This window comes from Pagrus pagrus (assembly GCF_965226575.1).
Source record: "Pagrus pagrus genome assembly, chromosome: 14".
Lineage (NCBI taxonomy): Eukaryota > Metazoa > Chordata > Actinopteri > Spariformes > Sparidae > Pagrus > Pagrus pagrus.
In genome coordinates this window covers 6,370,393-6,390,722 of record NC_140198.1, presented here as the reverse complement: position 1 = coordinate 6,390,722, position 20,330 = coordinate 6,370,393, and the positions used below count along the sequence as shown (strand labels likewise).

The 20,330-nt window shown below is 39.8% G+C and overlaps 1 protein-coding gene across 2 annotated transcripts; it reads left to right on the top strand.

The window, feature by feature from the left end:
• Positions 1-819: 819 nt before the first annotated feature.
• Positions 820-20,257, top strand: usp28 (ubiquitin specific peptidase 28). 2 transcript variants are annotated; one of them, XM_084373206.1, is made up of 26 exons: positions 820-974; positions 3,449-3,526; positions 4,327-4,447; positions 4,773-4,860; positions 5,405-5,567; positions 9,090-9,176; positions 9,353-9,490; positions 9,584-9,654; positions 9,745-9,821; positions 9,908-10,056; positions 10,167-10,294; positions 10,555-10,650; positions 10,725-10,898; positions 11,098-11,306; positions 11,622-11,692; positions 11,807-12,035; positions 12,163-12,498; positions 13,804-13,943; positions 14,690-14,977; positions 15,809-15,904; positions 16,368-16,546; positions 17,194-17,272; positions 17,466-17,545; positions 17,936-18,059; positions 18,383-18,581; positions 18,808-20,257. In XM_084373206.1, exons 1-26 carry the CDS (start codon positions 930-932, stop codon positions 18,981-18,983), a joined length of 3,621 nt encoding a protein of 1,206 aa, XP_084229332.1. In that variant the 5' UTR covers positions 820-929; the 3' UTR covers positions 18,984-20,257. The 2 variants fall into 2 exon arrangements, with proteins under 2 accessions (XP_084229332.1, XP_084229333.1); XM_084373207.1 differs by having other exon boundaries at positions 821-974; positions 3,452-3,526.
• Positions 20,258-20,330: the final 73 nt, after the last annotated feature.

Sequence of the window (20,330 nt, the reverse complement as noted above, 5' to 3'; positions counted from 1 at the left end):
TTAGGTGCATCTTTCACTATTTTTTAAAGAAGTATTTGTTCTCAACATTACTAGAGTCAACGGCAACCATCAGTCATCATACTGTAGCCCATTTTTTAGCATTAGATGCTGCTGTAAGCCTATTGGGACCCTGTAAAACAATATGGCAGAATAGTTTTTCAGTGTATTTTTTTAATCACATCACATTTTTCTGATTTAAAAGCCTAAATTAAATTATGGTTTAGACTTTTGTATTGTCTTTATTTCAACACAGATTTTTTCAAAACCAGTCATTTTTCCTTCAGTATCTGTATTTAAATCCAAAAATATAGACTAAAGCCTGTTAATAATTCAAGAGTTATATTTAAAATGGAAAAAAACAATTGACAGTATTTGTTAGAGGTTAAAGCTGATTGTCAAACTCTTTTGACCTTTCAAATACTTTTTGTATTTGTATTTTGTATTCATTATTACAAGTGCATTTGTCATATAACATGAATACAGTTTGAAAAAAAACTATCAAACTACTGAAATCTAATCTGTAAGAGAGTGTTTATAAAGAAACAAATCAATTACTGTCAGTGTTGCATATTAAAGTATTTAATCGTATATTATAAAAATAATTTCATTTAATTTTAGGAAACATTCTTTTACAGGAAACAATAGGAGCTGAAATGAAATCATGTCCTTGTGGAAACACTTTAAATCTGCCACAGAATCCGGAAGTGTTTGATTACATTAAGAGCTGGCCTGTCACGTTGAGGGGAGCGCGCGCGTTCATGGTCAGCGACCGCTCTAGTGCACGCGCCTGAGCCTTGACAGGTGAGCGCGCGCAGCTGGCCCTTCGCTCTCGGCGCTTGACAGATGGAGGTGGCTTGACTCGGAGTCAGGGCAGAAAGCATTTGTGGAAAAACGGGAAGAAATTCGGGTCTTTTTTTTTCTTGTCTGCCATGAGAGGCGAACAGACTGACAATGGAGATAACTCAACGAACTCGGTGAGCGCAAAGGATGACGGAACCGGTATTAACGTAACAAGTGACATGTTTGCAGCGGAATGCCTGAAGAACTAACGTTAACACTAACCCCTGTGTGTGTGTGTGATGCCAAAGCCCGTGCTAAAAATCCTGGATTTTAAAGTTACCCAGTGTTGTCGTGTGTGAACAGATAGTGGAAACACAAAATAAAAACATGATTAACATTTTTAGGAAAATATTTTAAATTCGGCACATGTAAAACACATCAAACTGCTTTCATTTCAATAAAATCCATCCTCCTTATTTCGATTTCTAGCTGTGACTTATTTGGCAGATGATAAGTAGCAGCAAGTTAGCTAATATAAGTTATAATAGCTTAGATTTTTTTTAAGTTTCTTAACTAAATTCATGAGCCATTTATTTATTTATTTATTTATCTCTAAGTGACTGGTAGGCTATATTTGGATTAAAAAAGAGGTAATTTATCCAGTAAACATGATGAGAAATGTTTATAAATCTGATATGATCAGTTTTTAGTCCAATAGGACACTTGAAGTATTCTTATAAATAGCCTACAGATGGGCGTACAAGCTATAAAAAAGATGTGATTTATTTTTTACTTCTGGCTGGTAAAAAGTTAACCACGTTTCTCGAGTTTCAGAGTGTATCATTGACACCTAATAATTATTTGGCTCTGTTGCCATTCAAGCAGAGTAGGCTAGCGCTTCATCAATAGGCCTTCCTATTTAACTATTCCAGCAGACAGTGCATTGAGCCAAGCTTATCGTCTTCTTCTCTACTAAATGTAAGGGTTAACATAGGCGTATGGAGAACATTTGTGTAGAAATGTCAGAAAAATCAGACAGTTTGCTTCTGTTTTTCATACGGTATTGACACAGGAGGTGTGTGTGTGTGTGAGAGAGAGAGAGAGAGACACCCACTGCCTTTGTCGCTCAGGTCTGGTGGCATGGTGAGTGGAATGATAAACAGAAGCCTGTGCTATCCATGTCAGCGGCCTAAAATAGAGGCTAAGCAAGAGGGTCTCAGATAGCCCCCGGACTCCATATAAGTCTGGTCAGCCTGCTCACGGCTTCGTGTGTGTGCATGTGTGTGTGTGTGTGTGAGAGAGAGAGAGAGAGATACCCTGACATTTCCACCTGCTGTTGGGGTCGCAGGCTTAATATAGTGCTTCTCACTCAGCAGACCTATGTTAGTTCCTTCCTCATGTCTCCGTCTATGAGGTCAAAACATATGACGGCCTCTGGGTGTGTGTTTACCAGTTCGACTGTGGGTAAAGGGGTGTTGGCATGTTTGGTGAGGTGGCACAGAATTGGTTGCTAAATGACCCTTTATGAAATTTGCATGATCAATAAGCTGTGTTAAAGGAATAGTTCAACAATTTGAAAATACACTTATTTGTCAGTACAGTAAAAATGAAGCTACCACGAGCAGGCAGTTAGCTTAGCTTTACAGAAAGACCCGAAACAGAGAGAAAAAGCTGGCCTGGCTATATCCAACAGAAACAGCATCTCTAAAGCTCACAAATAACATGTTTAACCATTCCATACCTAAACAGTAGTGTAAAAGTTATTGCCTATTTCTTGGCCAAGACAAGTCATTTCCAGGAGTCTCTACTGGTTTCTTTGCAATTGTTCCTTATATATGCTGCACAGATGTGACAGTGGTAAAAATGTCAAACTTTTCCTTACATTAATGCTGTTAATTGATCATTAATAAATGGTAGATGTATAGTAAATTCAACTTTAGTTAACAGTTATTTCACTGTGAACAACCAATAAAATGCTTTGCAAACTATTTGTTAAACAATTGTGTATTGTAAAGTTACAACTGATGTTTATAATACTTGTAGTTCATCGTTTAACATTTGGATGGCCATCATAAAGTTGCAACTCATGTTTATAAACCATGACAATAGCTTAATGAATGGTTTATAAAGCATTTCATTGTCTGCGATCAGTGAAATGACTAATAACTAAAGCTTAATTGACTATAAATTTACCATTTATTAATGACGGTTATTATAAAGTGATACCAGCCACTGAATTTGGCTTTGTTCTTTGGAGCCATCGTCCTGACCCTGCCAATATGTGGTCCTCATATAGGCATGACAGGCTGGCATTCGGACATTTGTCCTTCATCTCCATATATACCCCATGTGCGTCTGCTCATCTGAGTCACAGGCTAAGAATGAGGCCAACATGGGCTTTTATCCTCAGGTGCCATGTGGGCCCCAGTTGGTTACTTAAAACAGTACATGTGCCAAGGTGGGAGTCTTTATAATAATTATACCTGTTAAACCCATACTGTACACTTTGGATTGTTCTCTTGTGACCTGTTTTGTCCATTTTGATCTGTCCAAATTGTAGTCAAATGCCAGCCCATCACTAACCCTAACTATGTAAATGTGTCAAAGGACATTTTGGCTGAAGCAGTGTATGAAGGATCTCTCAAGTTTAACTATTGTTTTCTCTCAGCAGAGCGAAATGCTGATCAACCAGCTAAGGGAGATCACTGGCATCCAGGACCCACAGATTCTCTACAGAGCCTTGAATGTAAGACCTCAGACTCTATTATCAGCTTTGCGATAAAAGATGGTGGATGATGTCTCCCTTGTAGTATGTCGTAATTTTTTCCACAACGTAAGCCAATGAATGACCTTTATCCACATTCACCAGAGGATGGTGTCACAGATAAACGGTCTTTGGTGACCTATATTATTGTATTTGTCACGTTATGAGCATTAATTTGATAAGAGATGACAATTACAGAATGTCTGTACTGAATATGTAAATCCATCACAGGACCCATGCTGCTAGTTGGATAAAAACATAGCCTTCACTGTTCTGCTGTGTTCTTGAAGTGTAATTAATGTTAAAGGAAAACTCTTTGATGACATTAAAAGCACCCCACAGGGTGCCATATTTCCAACCCGGCACACTGCTTATGTTTTAAAACACGACTGCAGACGGAAAACTCCCTAGGAGCTTGAGTTAATAGGAACCTCATGAAAGAGATAATAGACAAACGATTCAATAAACAGTCTGGCTGACTGTGGTGCAGACATCATCCAACCTGTTGCAGCAGGGGCTGGCAGAGACACAGCAGGAGCTCATGGGTATGGGAGGGGAACATGCTCCCAGAGTCCCATACAAAATTAAAAAATGTTTCTGTACTGCTGGTTTAAAACCCAGCAGGGGAATTTGTCTGTGTCCCCTTAATTATTCAGTTGTATTCAACTTTGCATTATTGTCACTTGTATGTATTTGACAGTTGTTTATTTCTTGTGGTGTGATTTCTGCAAACACTAATATACAGTACCTGTATATTCAAAATACCTGCCCTTCTCTTCAAGGCCAGTCAGGGTGACATTGGACATGCCGTTGGACTGCTGACAACCCAACCTGCAGAGGTTCAGGATCCTGGAGAACCACAGGAGTCAGGAACCTCTGGAGAGACCTGGGAGGGCCAGAAAGGTACACTGAGGACAAAACAAACATTCACAAAAATTCTAACAACAATCATCTTGTTTGAAGCCTTACAGCATACTGAAGCTTTTACCTTTCAAAGCAGCGGGATCTGGCATTCACACACAGGTGTGTTGTTTCTGATTCCCAACTTTGAGGGTCCAAATTCCTGTTGAAATGTTGCAATGGAGCACTTTCATGTATGTGTTCTCCAGAAAGGGGGCAAGGAACCGTATAGTATAGAGGATTTTTTTTTTTTTATGAAGATTTATGCATGTTTGTTGATAAGATTGAACATGAAACTGTTTTAAACAATTGTTTTCTGTTGCTTCAGTACTTCCTAAAGATGAACTGCAGACTGCCATAGAACTCAGCCTGCAGGAGTCCCACAATGCCCAGGAAGAGGAGAGGGAATTTAACAGGTACAAGAAACGTGCTGTTTATATAGTCCCTCTTTGTTACAGGTGACTGAGATTTAGGTTTATAACTATCTGCTGAATTGTTGAAGAACTTGTTTGTTCTTCCTCTCTGGTTCACACACTGCCTAGATTATTAGCAAGATTATTAGCAAGAGCTGTGAGCTGTAGACACAGCAAAGTCTACAGCTCACAGCTCATCCCGAATGAAAACACACGAAACAACAGCTGCCAGTGAAAAATAATAGAAACACATTCCCATCAGCTGTTCTTTGTGCTTACAATGAAATGTTAACATAATAACAGGCTAAACTAGGATGGTGTTCATGATAATCATTAAACATTAGAAAGCATTTTAGTTTCAGCCACGCTGAATTTGCTTCTGACTGGCAACAAAGTTTCAGTTTTCCTCAGATGCCTTATGGGGATTTTACCTATAACTCATAAAGGTGTTCGTTTTCAGCCTTCACATAGGAATGCATATCTAACCTAGCCAACCTGTGTTTAATAGAGTCGACCTTTTTCAAATGGGTGATTTGATGTATTGCAGGGCTCTGGAGGCCAGTGCAGAGGAGAATGCAGCGAGGATGAAAAGGAAGAGATGTGAAGCCCAAAGTGAGATGTGCAGCCCTGCAGACTGGATCCGTCAGGACGACTGGCCCGTGGGCATTCGCAATGTTGGAAACACCTGCTGGTTCAGTGCTGTCATCCAGGTCAGAAAGAGGAATCTTGAGTGGTTACATCAAATTCATTCAATTCAGGATTAAGAATGCAACATTCAAATTTTTGCTCCACAACATGAGTGCTGTTTGGTAACTGAGGTCGGTCAAACAGTGCTCATAGTGCCCTTCTTCAGTCTAAATAACAATAAACAACAAACTAAAAGTGGGTCATTTCTGACCATTGTGGTGCAGACAAATAACAACCGCACGTGCAGATCAACATCTCAAGTCATGCTTTTCATATATTTATTTAGATATCATTATTATATTTAATTTAATAGATAAATTCAAATAACGCAATAAAATATGTAAATGTTACTAACATCTGTTATCATTAATATTGATACTGTATATAAAAATCAATACAACTATAAAATGCCTCAGTTGGAGTAGTATTGTAATATAATGTAATAAAGAAGTAAAACAAAATAATACTTACATGAATAGTTAATTATACTGCAATTCAGACAACATATTGATGAAGGGGTTTTTTTGCCTCGTAAGCTGGAGTTAATAAATATTTTATTATACTAGAGTTGTTCAAATAATGATAATCCTCATTTATATATACTGTAGCTGTCCATGGGTAAGGGAGCTTGCAGAGTAATTTTTAAAGCTTGGTTTACGGTAATTATATAGAAAATGAGTTGCAGTTTAGCGTCAGTCAATTTTAAGACTATTATTTGAGAATTAAATGAAAAAATGGCTGGAAGAAGTACTAAACAAACCAGAGTATATTGTGTCATAAAAAAAAAAAATGTATGTCTTTGTTAATCCAGCCAGAGTACAGAGATCTGTTTGTGTTCAGTTAGGATCTGGCCTCCTGTCTCTGACTTTGGAAACTGGATGCTTGTCTGAATGTCGGTATATAGTTCGAGGCATTTGACTTTTGGTTTGGTTTATACCTGATGTATTATGCTTAAAAACATATGGATATAGAACCTTATCTTTTCTTATTTAGGCTTGAATGTTTTTAAAAAAAATCATACTAAAAAGTTTCATAACGCATCTGCACAGTGCACACCCAACTACAGTCTGTCACTGTAGGTGCACTGATCTCCGTCTAAATGTCCACCTGTCCTATCAGTGTCTCACATCCTTTGCTGGTAAATCTTAAAATAGCTCTCTCTCTCTTGGCTTAACAAACGTTAACAGACTTTGAGTTTCCCTTCTAAGATTTCTAACTTGAGTCTGTCAGAGGGGTCAACCCTTATATGTAGTTAGCAAATGTTGTTTTGGCTTCAGGCAATCTCTGTAACACAGTTTCGATTCTTTTTCCACTTTGAAATCAGTGCGCATGTGGTTCAGTCATTAGTGTCCTTCTGTACTTTCTGTAACTTGGTTTATAATGATTTCCCCAATGAGTTCAGCACCAGACTTGTTGTTGAACTGACAGCAGAAACGCCGTGACTATAGAGGGCTCTCCCGTCAATCTTACCTTTTCCCCAATTCATACCATTCTGATAGAGTTATTAAAAACCTCAGGAAGAAAACAAAAATATCTGGGCATATTTTTGCAGGAAGAGAACATACAGTATTTCTCCGAGCTGATAATTCTATTGCAAATCCATTCCAGAGTGAATTTAGTCAGGCCTATCAGGTGGCTCGGCAGAAACCGGAGCCCTCATTGAGATGCGCAGGCTGTGCGGATAATTAAATAGCGAGTGATGTGATGATGGAGAGAGCAGTAGACTTCCTCGTCTGAGCCTGAAATGGGCAGAGAGGAGACAGTGATTGTTTGTCTCTTGTTGAACCCAGATATGTTTCTACATTGATTTAGAAGTCAACCCCCAAAGGACAGAGGTTATTATCTGGGAGAAGAGATGGGAAAATGAGGCAGCGTTGTTTGAATACAAATGGTGTTTGTTTTTCGCCGGTGTCGATACTGTTAGGTAGAATTAAACTGTCGTAGATTCAACAGAGCCCGACTCTAGATAAAGCAGTCTTCTTCCCTTTAAAAAAGTAATTAAGCTATCAGATTGAGGCTGAGTGACCACATGATTCAGTTGTCAGCTCATATTCCCTCTATTATCTTTCGTGGTATGAATTACAGTAAAACTGAGATAAGCCATAATTGAATTTCCTACTGAAATGGAAATATATATCAAGATATTCATAAGTGCTGAGAAGCTCCACTCAACATCGCACATGACATAAGAGTATCTGACTGGTATTAATGCGTTTAGTTTATCATGAGGAACACAAGTATCTTATAACAAAGTGTGTCAAATAAAGAACTAAAAAAATACAATAAAACACTGTACCAAACGTCGCAGAGACTCTACCATCTTCTATGTTATATCCCTGAAGGTAAAGGAAATATTTTGTCTAATTTTATTAATGCTTCAAGCCAGTTTTGATTTATATCTCATTCAGATAACTTATTAACTCACTGACCACGACTTTGAATTATTGAAGTCGCAACCACGGCCGAGTCAATGCTGAGGGGCCTAAAGCTGCTCTTTATCTAATGTGTGACTAATGGAGAAATCATCCAACTCTTCTTTAATGATCATATATTAATCCAAATTTAGAATTAATATTAACTTATAATAACAAAGTGCCGTTCTTCTTCAGTGATTATAATATAATAGACATACTTATTACAGTCTGGCTGAACTTCGACATATGGTCTTCGTCGTCCAGCCAGTTAAAGGAGCCTCCAGTACCTCCAGAGAGCATCTAACAGCTCCCAGGAGGTTAGGGGCATCTTAAGAGGCTCCAGAACTTGCAGGAGGAAAACAAACTACATTTGTCTTTGAGATCAAAACCCCTTTAGTAAGCAACTGTTGATGTCTTGTTTTATTGAAAACTGAGTCTATTACGGGCAGACACTACAGGTGAAAACATTATTATTTCATGCACTCAGGCTATTTGCTTCCATAACATCTTCTTCAGACTGGTGGAAAGAAAATGTCTAAAATACTCATTTAGGTGTTTTTCATTTCAGATTTCTGTCCTGGAAATTCACATATTTAATTACATATCCTCATTTGCATATATAAACAAAAGATGTAAGAAAATGTGTGATACAAATTTATGATCCTATCTATATTCTGAAGGTTTGTACACAGGGATTTGTATGACATTTATTCCTAAAAACATGGCAAAAATGGATTTTTCTTTTGGCTGTTGACAGTATTTTCTGATTTATGGAGTGATAAAAAGAGAGATATCCAAAATTCCTTCCGTAAAAACCTGACTGTCATATGTCAAAAAAATTAAACAAGAGATTTGAACCTGGTTTTATCCAATATTCAGATTTCTCTTCTGCAGAAATGTGAAATGGAAGCAGGACAGTTGCAGGTGCTAATTTGCAAAATATGGTGGGAATGTGGAACAGTTTTCTGTGTTGATCAAGGAACATACTGTATTTTGCTTCTGCCCATGTCTCTTAAATGATCTTTCCACCACTACAATGTTATGCATGACGACTGTAATCATCATCTGCCAGCTGGTAATCTTTCACTTTCGACCTTGACTGGACAGCCTTGTTTTGTTGTCTTGTTGCAGTCACTGTTCCACCTGCCTGTGTTCAGGAGGCTGGTTCTCAACTACCATCTGTCCGAGCGAGTGCTGGAGAAGTGTAAGAGTCATTCTGTGAGTAAACTACTGTCACCAGCACATACAAGTGCTCTCCAGTGGGCTCCTCCGCCGCTGCCATTTACAGCAGACCTGATTATACACAAGCTGTGGAGATTTTCTGTCAATGTATACATAGCTGTTATGTGAGAGTGTAAAGGGGCTGAAGTTTGACTCTGGCCATCTGTTAACAGGACAAGAGGAACATAGCTTTCATGCAGGAGCTGCGCTGTCTGTTTGCCCTCATGGTGGGCTCCACTCGCAGGTTTGTGGATCCTTCAGCTGCAGTGGAGTTACTGCGAGACGCCTTCAGGACCAGCGAGGCTCAACAGGTACAACAGTACAACACAAAAAATACTTATCCTTGACCATGAGGCAATACCTAGAGTTTATTTTTACATTTTTTCCTAATGTCTTTATTCCAGGATGTCAGTGAGTTTTCCCACAAACTGCTCGACTGGCTAGAGGATGCTTTTCAGCTGGCTGCCAATGGAAAGTAAGTCAAATGTTGATGTCATCCACATTCATGGACTATTTTCAATTTGTGTGCTAAATTACATAAGTGTGTCATGTCTTTTTTTGTCAGTAACGCAGAAGACAAAAAACTAAACCCCATGGTCCAGCTTTTCTATGGCACCTTTGTGACAGAAAGAAGACATGAGGGTATGAGTTTTGTTTGAGTTTCTGTCATAGCAACAATCAACGTGATTTCTGTTCTTACTCACTCACGTCTGTGTGGCTCTGTTTAGGTAAGACTCTGTGTAATATTGAGCAGTTTGGCCAGTATCCCCTGCAAGTCAACGGCTTCAACAACCTGGATGAATGCCTGGAGGGTGCCATGGTTGAGAAGGAGATTGAGTCAGTTCATTCAGATCACAGCGTCACACCTGGCCGTGAGGTGAAACATTCATCAACTGAATAACAATAGGATTACTATGTATACGGTCATTTCAGTGTTTGTGCAATTTGATCCTGCACTAAGACAATTATATTGTCTCTTCTTTGCAGAGATGGTTCAAAAAGCTACCACCAGTCTTGACATTTGAACTGTCCAGATTTGAATTCAACACCCAGCTTGGCCGTCCGGAAAAGATACACAAGAAACTGGAGTTCCCACAAATAGTTTATATGGACAGGTGAGCTTTGTACAGATAAAACGATCATAGACATGCAGGTTTATTCATATTCACACTTCTACAGGCGTAGGGATAACTTCAAAGGACGTAGGCTGCAGCAATATTCAGAATGATTGTCTCACAAATGTATGTCAACTTATATCAGAATTCTCGTACTAAAATTGTAGAGGGAAAGAAAAACTAGCCGGTTATGTGTCTGTTTAAATCTTACACCCATGTACTGATACATTTTGGTTAATGCCTGATTTTTATGTGAACAGATATCTTCACAAAAACATAAAAGAGACTCATGAGAGGAGAGGAGAAGTGAAAAAACTCAAGGAGCAACTTGCTGCCCTTCAGCAGAAACTTGAGTGGTAAGTTACCACTACAGCTTTGATACTTTTCAGAAAAAAATTCTGCATTAATTGGATCCTGCCTTTATTCACAGCTACAAAAACTATGGCTCCGGACCTACCAAGTATCCTCTGGCTGATATGCTGCAATTTGTGCTGGAGTTTGCCACCACCAAGCCCACAAGTGTTTCCCCAGCTGAAGATCTGAGACCAACTTCACCGACTCCTGCAAGCCACCCCCTCGGTGACCCCAGCTCCAAAGAAAACGGGTGAGTACATGGAGGACCAGAGACTGATGGAAAATACTATACAGTGAACAATATTCTTACACATAATGTCACTTTCCATTGCCATGCTGATAACACTGGTGATTGAATTGAAAAAGGCCTACATTACATCTTGTTTTTGTGGTATTAAACCCTGCATCCGTAACCAAACTATCTTTAAAGCTTTCCTTGCCTCCCTCAGTGAACCTGGAGAAACAGACTCCTCAGAGGGCCTGGTTTCAAGTGTTTCCAGTTGCCAGCGGACCCCCATATACAAACCCTTCACCCAGTGCAGACTCCCCATTGAAAGCCCACCTCACCCAGCCCCCCACAGCATCACTGAAGAAGAGCTGCACTTTGTTAAGACATGCCTACAGCGTTGGAGGACAGAAGTTGAGAATGACATAAATGGTATGCTAATGCAAATGCATATAACAGAGTAAATACACTAACACTGCTTTTTATACAGTTTTCATATATCATTGGATTCGGATTTAATAAGATTACTTTACAAGATATTTAATATGTTTTGTCTCTTAGCTCAGCTCATATTCCTGTGATTTGAATACTAGAATTCAACATCCTCTTCCCAACTTTCCCCTATTTGGACAAAAACTAGGTTAAAGAAATATAAAAGAAATTAATTTCCACTTAGCTGCAAGTGTACTTTATTAACTTTTGTGTTTTAATTTTGTGTTTTTTCTTTTGTTTTTTTATGTTTGCCAGAGCTAAAGGCAAGCATTGACAGGCTCAGTCAGATGCTGGAGGGCATGTACGCAGACAACAGTCTCTGCCAGGTGAGACATACCGTCACCTCATTCAATCTGACAACCAGCAGTTCACTCTGAAAATTGTAGGGCTTCAGTATTTTGTACAGCATGAGTTCAATGCTATCTCCTCCTTTTATTTAGGTACCCTACAGACTCCATGCAGTGCTCGTCCATGAGGGCCAGGCATCAGCAGGTCATTACTGGGCCTACATCTACGACCATGCCAACCAGCGCTGGATGAAGTACAATGATATCAGCATCACTGAGTCGTCATGGGAGGAGCTGGAACGAGACTCATTTGGGGGCATGACCAACGCCAGTGCCTACTGCCTGATGTACATAGATGACAGGATACCGAACCTTATTACAAGTAGGTCTCTGAGTGATTTTTAGTTGTTCAGTTTGATTTTATCTGATTAGCGTAATCTTGATAATTAAAGTAGCAAAGTTTGAAGCACTTTTAATGTGATAACTGACACTACCCCACATTCACTCAGATGACACAGATGATGAGACAGGCCAGGTGCTGCATGGCATGGACTCCCTGCCACCAGTCCTCAGACGTTACGTCCATGAAGATAACCGCTGGTTCCAGCAGGAGCTCAGTGAATGGGAGGAGCAGTTCTGCCAGACGGCAACCCCACAGGGAGAGTCTACAGCATCTGCAGAGCCCACAAATCCCAGCGCAGACAATATAGATCAAGCACCAGTTGAGCCAGCGCCCCAGTCTGGACCATCCACTGAAGAGCCAGACCAGACAGCTTCCTCAGAGCCACAACCAGAGCCAGAAGCAGAGAAGGATGTGGAGCCTGATCAAAAAGAAAATCCTGAAGGTCTGTAGCGGTTAAGGGAGAAAAGGGAATGAGGCAAGGTTTTTAAAAGCCTCAACCTGTTTGATAATATTTTCAGATGACTGCACGATCATCAATCCAAATCTTTGTATAGGCTTAAAAGTCACCTAGTAATGACCACTGTAAATTAGGATTATTAAGATGCTACAGAGATCCCCAGGCCTGCAAATCACATTCTCCAGACGTGAAGAAACATGCTTGTTTGGCAAAATCACATCATCATCATGTTCATGTTTTTCTCAGTGAAATTAAAATTAAAAATGTCCTGTCCCACTAAAATTGTCACTCATCTGTCAAAATAATCGCAATATGATTTTATTTGTTATTTTATTTATTTTTTTCATTCAGCCCTATTGTAAATAACCATGAATGTTGGACAGCAGTTTATATTACAAGGATAAGGGCGGTGTCATTACTTCTGCATCCCAAAGATTTTTACAAAATGTAGGAAGTTTGTACATTTATGGAGAGATAGAGCATGCAGATAAGTAATGAAAGGATGTCTGGGGGAGGCTGAAAAGTCATTCATTTAACACTCCAAAAACATCGGGTATATTTGACCCAGTTGGTCCAGAATTTAATGAACACAGTTTTCTTAAGACAGAGAAAACAAATAAATCTTTACATAACTATCTTCCTAAATATCATTTGCCATATCTATCCATTTTTCTGTTGTGGGGGTTCAGGAAGCAAGCAGCATCTTCTTTATAAGCAGATATCAAAATACCAAAAGCATGAATTTTAACACAAAGTTTTTACCTTTTTGGAGAACACAAAAAATACAGTTTAAGGACTGGAAAGCAAAACAGGCATTTTACTTGCATAATATGGATAATCCACGATAAGTTGTGAGGCTTTTGCATCCGGGTCCATGCGAAGTTGTTTCTTTTGCTTGTATATTCTGGGCTCGACAAAGACAGACCTGGGTTTGTAATTAAGTACCAAAATACCCACAGCTCACTTTGCGTTGCCACATTTGAATGAACCTCCCACCTGTGCATGTGCACTCTGCACTTGGAAAATACCAAATGGTTGGTGCCCCGCCACAAAAACAGAACCAGCAATCTCTGTTTATATTTAGGTGACACTTGTGATAATATTTATCTGACCTGGAAATCAAAAATGCTAGAAATCTTGTATTACAATTCTGTTATTAATTGGATTGTTTTATGTTAAGGCCCTGTAGTATATGATGAGGTAACTATTATATATCCTGCAAGTACAAGTAACTGCTGAACAGTCCGTGTGTGCACTCATAACCTCTCTTCTCTCTTTCTTTGACCTTAGAAGAATCAGAGGTAATCCCACCAGCACCACCACCGCAGAGCCCTGGCTGCCAGTCAGACGACACCAGCAGCGCGACAGTCACTGACACCTTGGCTCCTGGCCAGAGCTCCACCACAGCTGAGAAAGAGCTTCAGAGTCAGGTGGGCAAGTCCCCTGTTCCCCTTCTGGATAATATGGGTCAGAAATTCTAGGCCACATGTGAGTGTGTACATGTGGGTCAGGGGTCCTATTTCACCACTTAACATAGTGATGGAGATACAGGCTTAATGTCTCGATAGAGCGATTACTGCTACAACTAATTTGTTTAATAGTCAGTAGCGTGTTCAGGCATGTCATATTATTTCCCTTGATAATTTTTAGTCTTTGTCAGTCTGGTCAATATATTAGAAACACCAGTTCAGTCCAATACAACAACAGCACAGCCTAGAGCTTGAAAAATGACCGTAGAGTGACACAATATGATGGATGATTGATTATAAGCTTCATGAATATCAGATCTATTGTAGGCTGTTCAGTTTGATGACTTTAAATAAACTGGTAACTTAGTTAAGGGAATAACAAACCACTTCTGTCCTCTTGACATATCAGGAGCTCTGCTGACACACTGATTTGTCACATGTAAGTGAATGTTAGTCCTTAAGTGTATTTACAAATGTCTGAAGCTGCAGCCTTTCTGCTGACCCACCTGACAATATATAATCAGGCCAACCTTTTGACTGGATACAAGCAGCCATTTTGAATGTCACACTCTCCCATATCCAAATTGTTCACCATTGGAATGGGGAGTTAAAATAGAAACACATGCTGTGTTCTCTATTAGAGCTGACATAAGCAGGTATAGATAATGGATGAACTAAAGGCATCTTTTTAAATCTTTCTCTTGCAGACTCCTGGCCCTGAAGCAGAGCTTAGTAACCAGGCTGCATCTGACCTCCATGAGGAGAAAGATGACACACAGGTTGCAGGCCTCAGCCTTCCAGCTCAAGGCGAGCCAGAAGCTTCTGGAGAAGCTCCTGAACATGAAGCGAAGAAGGAGGATGAGGAGCAGCAGCAGCTGCAGCAGCAGGAGGCCCCAGTTAGACAGAGACAGACTGAGAACGAGGTCTCTGAAGTGGAGATCCCGAATGTGGGCCGGATCATGGTGAGAGCTGATGCTGACGGATATAATGAAGAGGTGAGTATGTGTCATAATGTGACATGAAGTAATTTCACTCGATTACATGAATTTTATAAACTAAATATACTAGTTTGCAGAGTCAGATTATTCAGTGTTGATAGGCTGTTGCTCGTGACATGTAGCCAATCAGATAGTGTTGTAGGCAGGACATAGAGTGAGACCACAGAGTGGACTACAGACAGAGAATGGATCCTGCATCAGAGACAAAGTAGGACATTTTTTAATTAATTAATTGTATCTGCAATTGGATGAAAAACAAACAAACACCAAGAAAAGATAATCAGAAAAAAACTGCCTGCCAGCCCCAATAATCAGCCTGACCGATAATCAGTCTATCCCAAGCCTTAAAATGAAGACAGTATTTGTGTATCCTGAGTCTTTAATGTATTGATATATTAACACACTGATATATCAAGTTGTGAATGCTGTTCCTAACTTGCCACTATGTTTCAGATCTGATGTTAAATTTACAGCACCACTTGATGGATGAATAGTTTAGCATCAATTAAACATTTATCCAAGTTTTTCTGAACACTTAAACACTGAAATGATATTGAAATCCTACAAATGTGCGATTTTGTTCTTTCTGCTGCTCATTTTGAGGCTCATTTTCGAATGATGCTGTTTTGCAGTTTTATTTCTTTACTTCGCTTCAAGAATGTTTTCCACCTCGGACACAATCAGCACGTGGGAATGTAGTGCAGCCCTAAACTGTTCAGCATCTTTACACAGACATCATGACATATATTGTTTTGTTTGTTTTTCTGTTTGCTGCCCAGTGTTGTAATAACTCCTATTTGTCCTCTTTATTGCCGGCTCATTTCCTAGATGATGCTGACTCCAGCTATGCAAGGTGTCATTCTAGCCATCGCCAAGGCCAGGCAAATTTTTGATAAGGAAGGACCTGAGGCTGGCCTCATCAAGGTATGCTCTTAGAGGGATATTATCACAACTTACATTAACACTGCATTGCACAAAATAATTTAAAAAATCATGTTCACTGAAACGTTTTTGCCAGACAACATAAAATATTTGTTAGGAGCAACCTTAAAATGATCTCTTTATGCCACATATTTATTAGAATCAGAGCATAAACGCAAAAATATTCAAATGTTTTGAGGGACCTGCTGGTTACAAGATGATATACAGCATAAACTGTATTAATAGTTAATCATCAGTGGATTAGAAGGTTCCTAAAGATTTCTTTTTACATGTATTCCTGATTAAATTTTTTACTGTACTGGTTCTTTATGGATGAAGAATGTTAGACTGTCTTAACTTAACTTAAATGTATCTATGAAGCACTTTTACATGTTTGCCAAGTCTGATCATTTTTGGAAAATCTAAACATAACTCAGTCTGAGATGATTTCCCACTGTTCCCTCAGGCCTTCCACGAGGAGTATTCCCGCTTGTATGAGCTCTCCCAGGAGGAGACGACGCCCCAGGAGGACGTTCGTCTGCAGCACGTTCTGGTGTACTTCTTCCAGAACAAGGCACCCAACCGCATCATAGAGAGGACGCTGCTGGAGCAGTTCACCGACCGCAACCTGAGCTTTGATGAGAGGTACGCACAGATAACAGACAAGTGGCCCCTTAAGTTTTCAAAAGATATATAATGATGATACTGATACGTTGTGTCACACTCTGGGGTGAAACTGACACTTTAAAAAAAAGTGGATGACACACCTGAAAGATTAAGGAGAAAAATCTGTTTGACTTTGATGATTAAAACAAGTTGGAGGGCAAAAAGGATTTGCAGACAAGATAAACTGATTTATCAGAAAACTGGTAATATTCGAGAGGTTTCTGTCTGGGCGTTACAGTGTGTACACACAGCAGAAGTAAGGGAGTAACTAAGGTGAAACATAGAGATACAGTAGATCAAACAGCATGCCTATGCTGCCATCTTGTGTTCAGAGCAGGGATCTGCAGCATGAAGGGAAAATGACTATATCAAGTAAGTTAAATGGCTGAATGATATTTAAAACAAATATTATTGCTGATATATTTTTACAGATATTGTGGTCATGATTTGAGTCAAGATTTTATTGGGAATGGTTATTTTTACATTTCATTTTCACCAAAAGGATAGAAAGAGAATGATGATGGTGTGTATATTATGACACTTTTCACTTTTATCAACAAAAAAAAGCTCCTCATTCAGCTATATTGCGCATATAAAGCATTGATGTGTCCTCTCTGTACATGCAGGGCCATCAGTATCATGAGGGAGGCCCGATCCAAGCTGCGCCTCATCAAGCCAGAGGACATGGATATGGATGAATACTTGGTATTGTCTAAAAGATTAGCTTACCTCTGCCTTGTTGGACTTATTTTCTCCCATCTTTGTAATAATTTGAATGGAAATTAATCTGTCTCTGTTGTCGTTGATTGCTTTAAGTTCTACAATGTGATCAAGCATTTGAAAACATAGCGGAGAGCAAATAAAGTGATAGTTGGTTGTCCTCTGTGCTCTCTCACAGCAGTGGCATGATGACTACAGGCTGTTCAGGACAGTGTTTGTCTACCTGCTGACTGGCCTGGAGCACTACCAGCATGGAAAGTATGTGTCCTACGTTCACCACCATACTACCAATCAAGCTGCTTGTGTTTTTCAGAATCTTTGAGAAGCTTGACCGCTGAAGGTTCAGAAAGCTTTAATAGTCATACTGCACATGAAACAGGGAAAATCCTCTTAAAATGAGCCTGTAACCAAATAAACATAGCTGCTAATGTGCACGAGAAGAACAAGAGAAAGAACACATTTACACATAAATACCATTCTGGTATTTTGGGAATTTTAAACTGGGAATTTTAAACATCTGTGTTTTACACTCATACAATGAGTGTTTTACATAGCTAAAGAGGTGTTTCTCACTGATTGGCTAAAAGTGGGACTGCAGTTTATGTAGAGAATGACATGATGACAGTTGCTGACGTGTGTGTGCTGCAGGATGCGGGAGGCTTTGACCTACCTGGCTCATGCGTACGAGACGAACGCCAGCCTGCTGAAGAATGGAGAGAAACGTGGCATTGACAAGTCTCTAATTGCAGTCTACAGGAGGAAATGCCTCACTGTGAGTAAGGCTGGTCCTACAGCCAGAGTGTGGGACTACAGAAGTGTTTTTATTTTTTAACCATGAATGTACAAAGCTCAATTTTTAAATATCAATAGAATAGTTACAATATAAAATTGTAACTTTCATTCCTTGAAAATAAAAAATAATCTGATTATAATTTGTATGCACCAACAATATGCTTATAAACATACAGTATATGTGGGAATCTGTATCTGTAATTCCCTCCAATGCTTCATGAGGACTGTGTTGTCATCTGATCAAACACACTGTGTGACAATAACTCTTACTATCTTCTTCTCGTCCCAACATCCGCCTCGCAGGTACTGAATGAAAGCGCATCGCGGCTGTTCTGCAGCGGTGAGGAGACGAATGTGGAGGAGGGCATCGCCGTCATGGACGAGGCCGTCATCCCCTGCCTTCACCTGATGAGCCGGGACTCGGCTTTATCCCAGGAAGACCGGGACGCCATGGAGAGCATCCGCAGCCACTGGTGCTGCTGCCTGGGCCAGGATATGGACGGTGAGATTAGATGAATTAATGTATCAGCACATCTTAAACAAATCAGCTAATATTGAAAAAATGTATTAGGTGTTCCTGAGGCTTCATGTTAAATGCTTTTCCTTCCTCATGAAACATTCGCAAAGCCAAAAGTTTGTGTCAAAACCTTAAACAAATGTCTGACTCCCTAAAGGAATCCCTAAATTAAATAAACGGCTGTATTTCTTCTGGCCTCTTCCGTTTTCAGAGTCTTTGCAGGTGAAGCTGGGTGAGTTTCTGCCCAGGGTTCTGGACGGTTCAGCTGACGCAGTAGTTCTTAAAGACCCACCCAAAGTCCACGTCAGCCAGGCCCACGACCTGTGCAGTCGCCTTGCAGCTGTCATGGAGTCCATCCACAAAACGTCGATCGTCAGTGTTAAGTAAAGCCCTCAATGAAACCCACAAGAACTGTGTGTCCTGCCTGCAAGCAACGTGGCCGACGGATCGTTCTGTGCTGGAATACTACGGAGTTGAGACAGTGTCTAGTTTTTAACAAGCCAATTTATGTATTTAATTTAATCTGCTGGTTCTAAAAGCCTCCAGAAAAGCTCTTAACAGGCCTCAAAACGATCTGTCTTATTGATAGATCGTTTTGATGCTTCTTATTGCTCACCCACCACCATCAGCAACCTACAATTCTTTGGAAAAAATACTAAAAGTGCTTAAAAATCCTCATGGCCTTAAAGCAGCAGCAGGTTATGCTAAAGGAGGCCCTAAAGGTAGCACTGTAAATTTCTACAGAACTGGCATCCCTAACGCATTCTCTTCAGCTTTGAGTACATCCTTTACGTAGACATTTCAAAGAGCACATTACCCACTGTCATGCCAGGTTCTTGTACTTTGAAGTGGTTCTGATCTTTTCCCTAAGAATGTGTCTTGAGAAGCAGCTTCTCTTCTGTGTTGCACTCACCAGCTGAACAATTATTCCATCAGTAGGAGAACACAGAAGCTTAAAACTCTGATTGGCACAAGTTCAGACGTGGACATGTTGTACTGTCCGGCAAACGTGTTAATTTTATGTTCTGCCAACGATTGGACTGTCACTCAACTCTGTGAATGGATTGTAGGGTTTTATTGTTGTGTTGCTAAGCAGTGTGAACGCACACTTAGGTCTCTATACAGGGCTGAAAAAACACTAGATTTGTATTGCACAGCAACAGATACTGTTTATGAGCTTTTTTTAAATATATGTTTTATATTTCTTTGTATTTTTCCAAAACAGATTCTAGGGAATTTTACATGTAGGTGACACGAGAACGATAGATATTTTAAGTGTTATTATGCATAAAAATATTAATGGCAGGCGTTGTGTGCCACTTTTTAAAAGAGCTCCTGCATGCTCAGATGGGAATATGAGTCAGTGGCAACTCTTCTTTGTTAACAGTGCCCTGGTGGACAACACCCCTCTCAACTGATGTGCCTTTTCTCCCCTTGTGAAGGGTTCATTGTTAACCATGTAAACACTTTGACATGAAGAGATGAAGTCTTTTATCTGGTGTCCCGCATGCAGTATCATGAAAGAATGAATGAAAGAATGAATGAATCAGGATTTTCAGGACAGCTACTTGGAGCTACTCTAACAGCCGTTCCTGGCTGCTGATTTCACTGCTGTTTCACTTGTAGTCTGTGATGATACTCAATAAATATTTGAAATTCTCTGTGCACTCCTTCATTATTGGCTGTGTTCACTTGAGTAGCAGGTCTTGCACGTTCCTCTAATGCAGTTTCTGC

What these genes read in the sequence shown, in the direction of transcription:
- usp28 (XM_084373206.1), top strand. Translation starts at nt 930, where the DNA reads ATGAGAGGCGAACAGACTGACAATGGAGATAACTCAACGAACTCG. An exon ending in GGACCAGCGAGGCTCAACAG is followed by an intron (nt 9,491 to 9,583) that starts GTACAACAGTAC and finishes TCTTTATTCCAG; the next exon opens with GATGTCAGTGAGTTTTCCCA. An exon ending in CTTCAGCAGAAACTTGAGTG is followed by an intron (nt 10,651 to 10,724) that starts GTAAGTTACCAC and finishes CTTTATTCACAG; the next exon opens with CTACAAAAACTATGGCTCCG.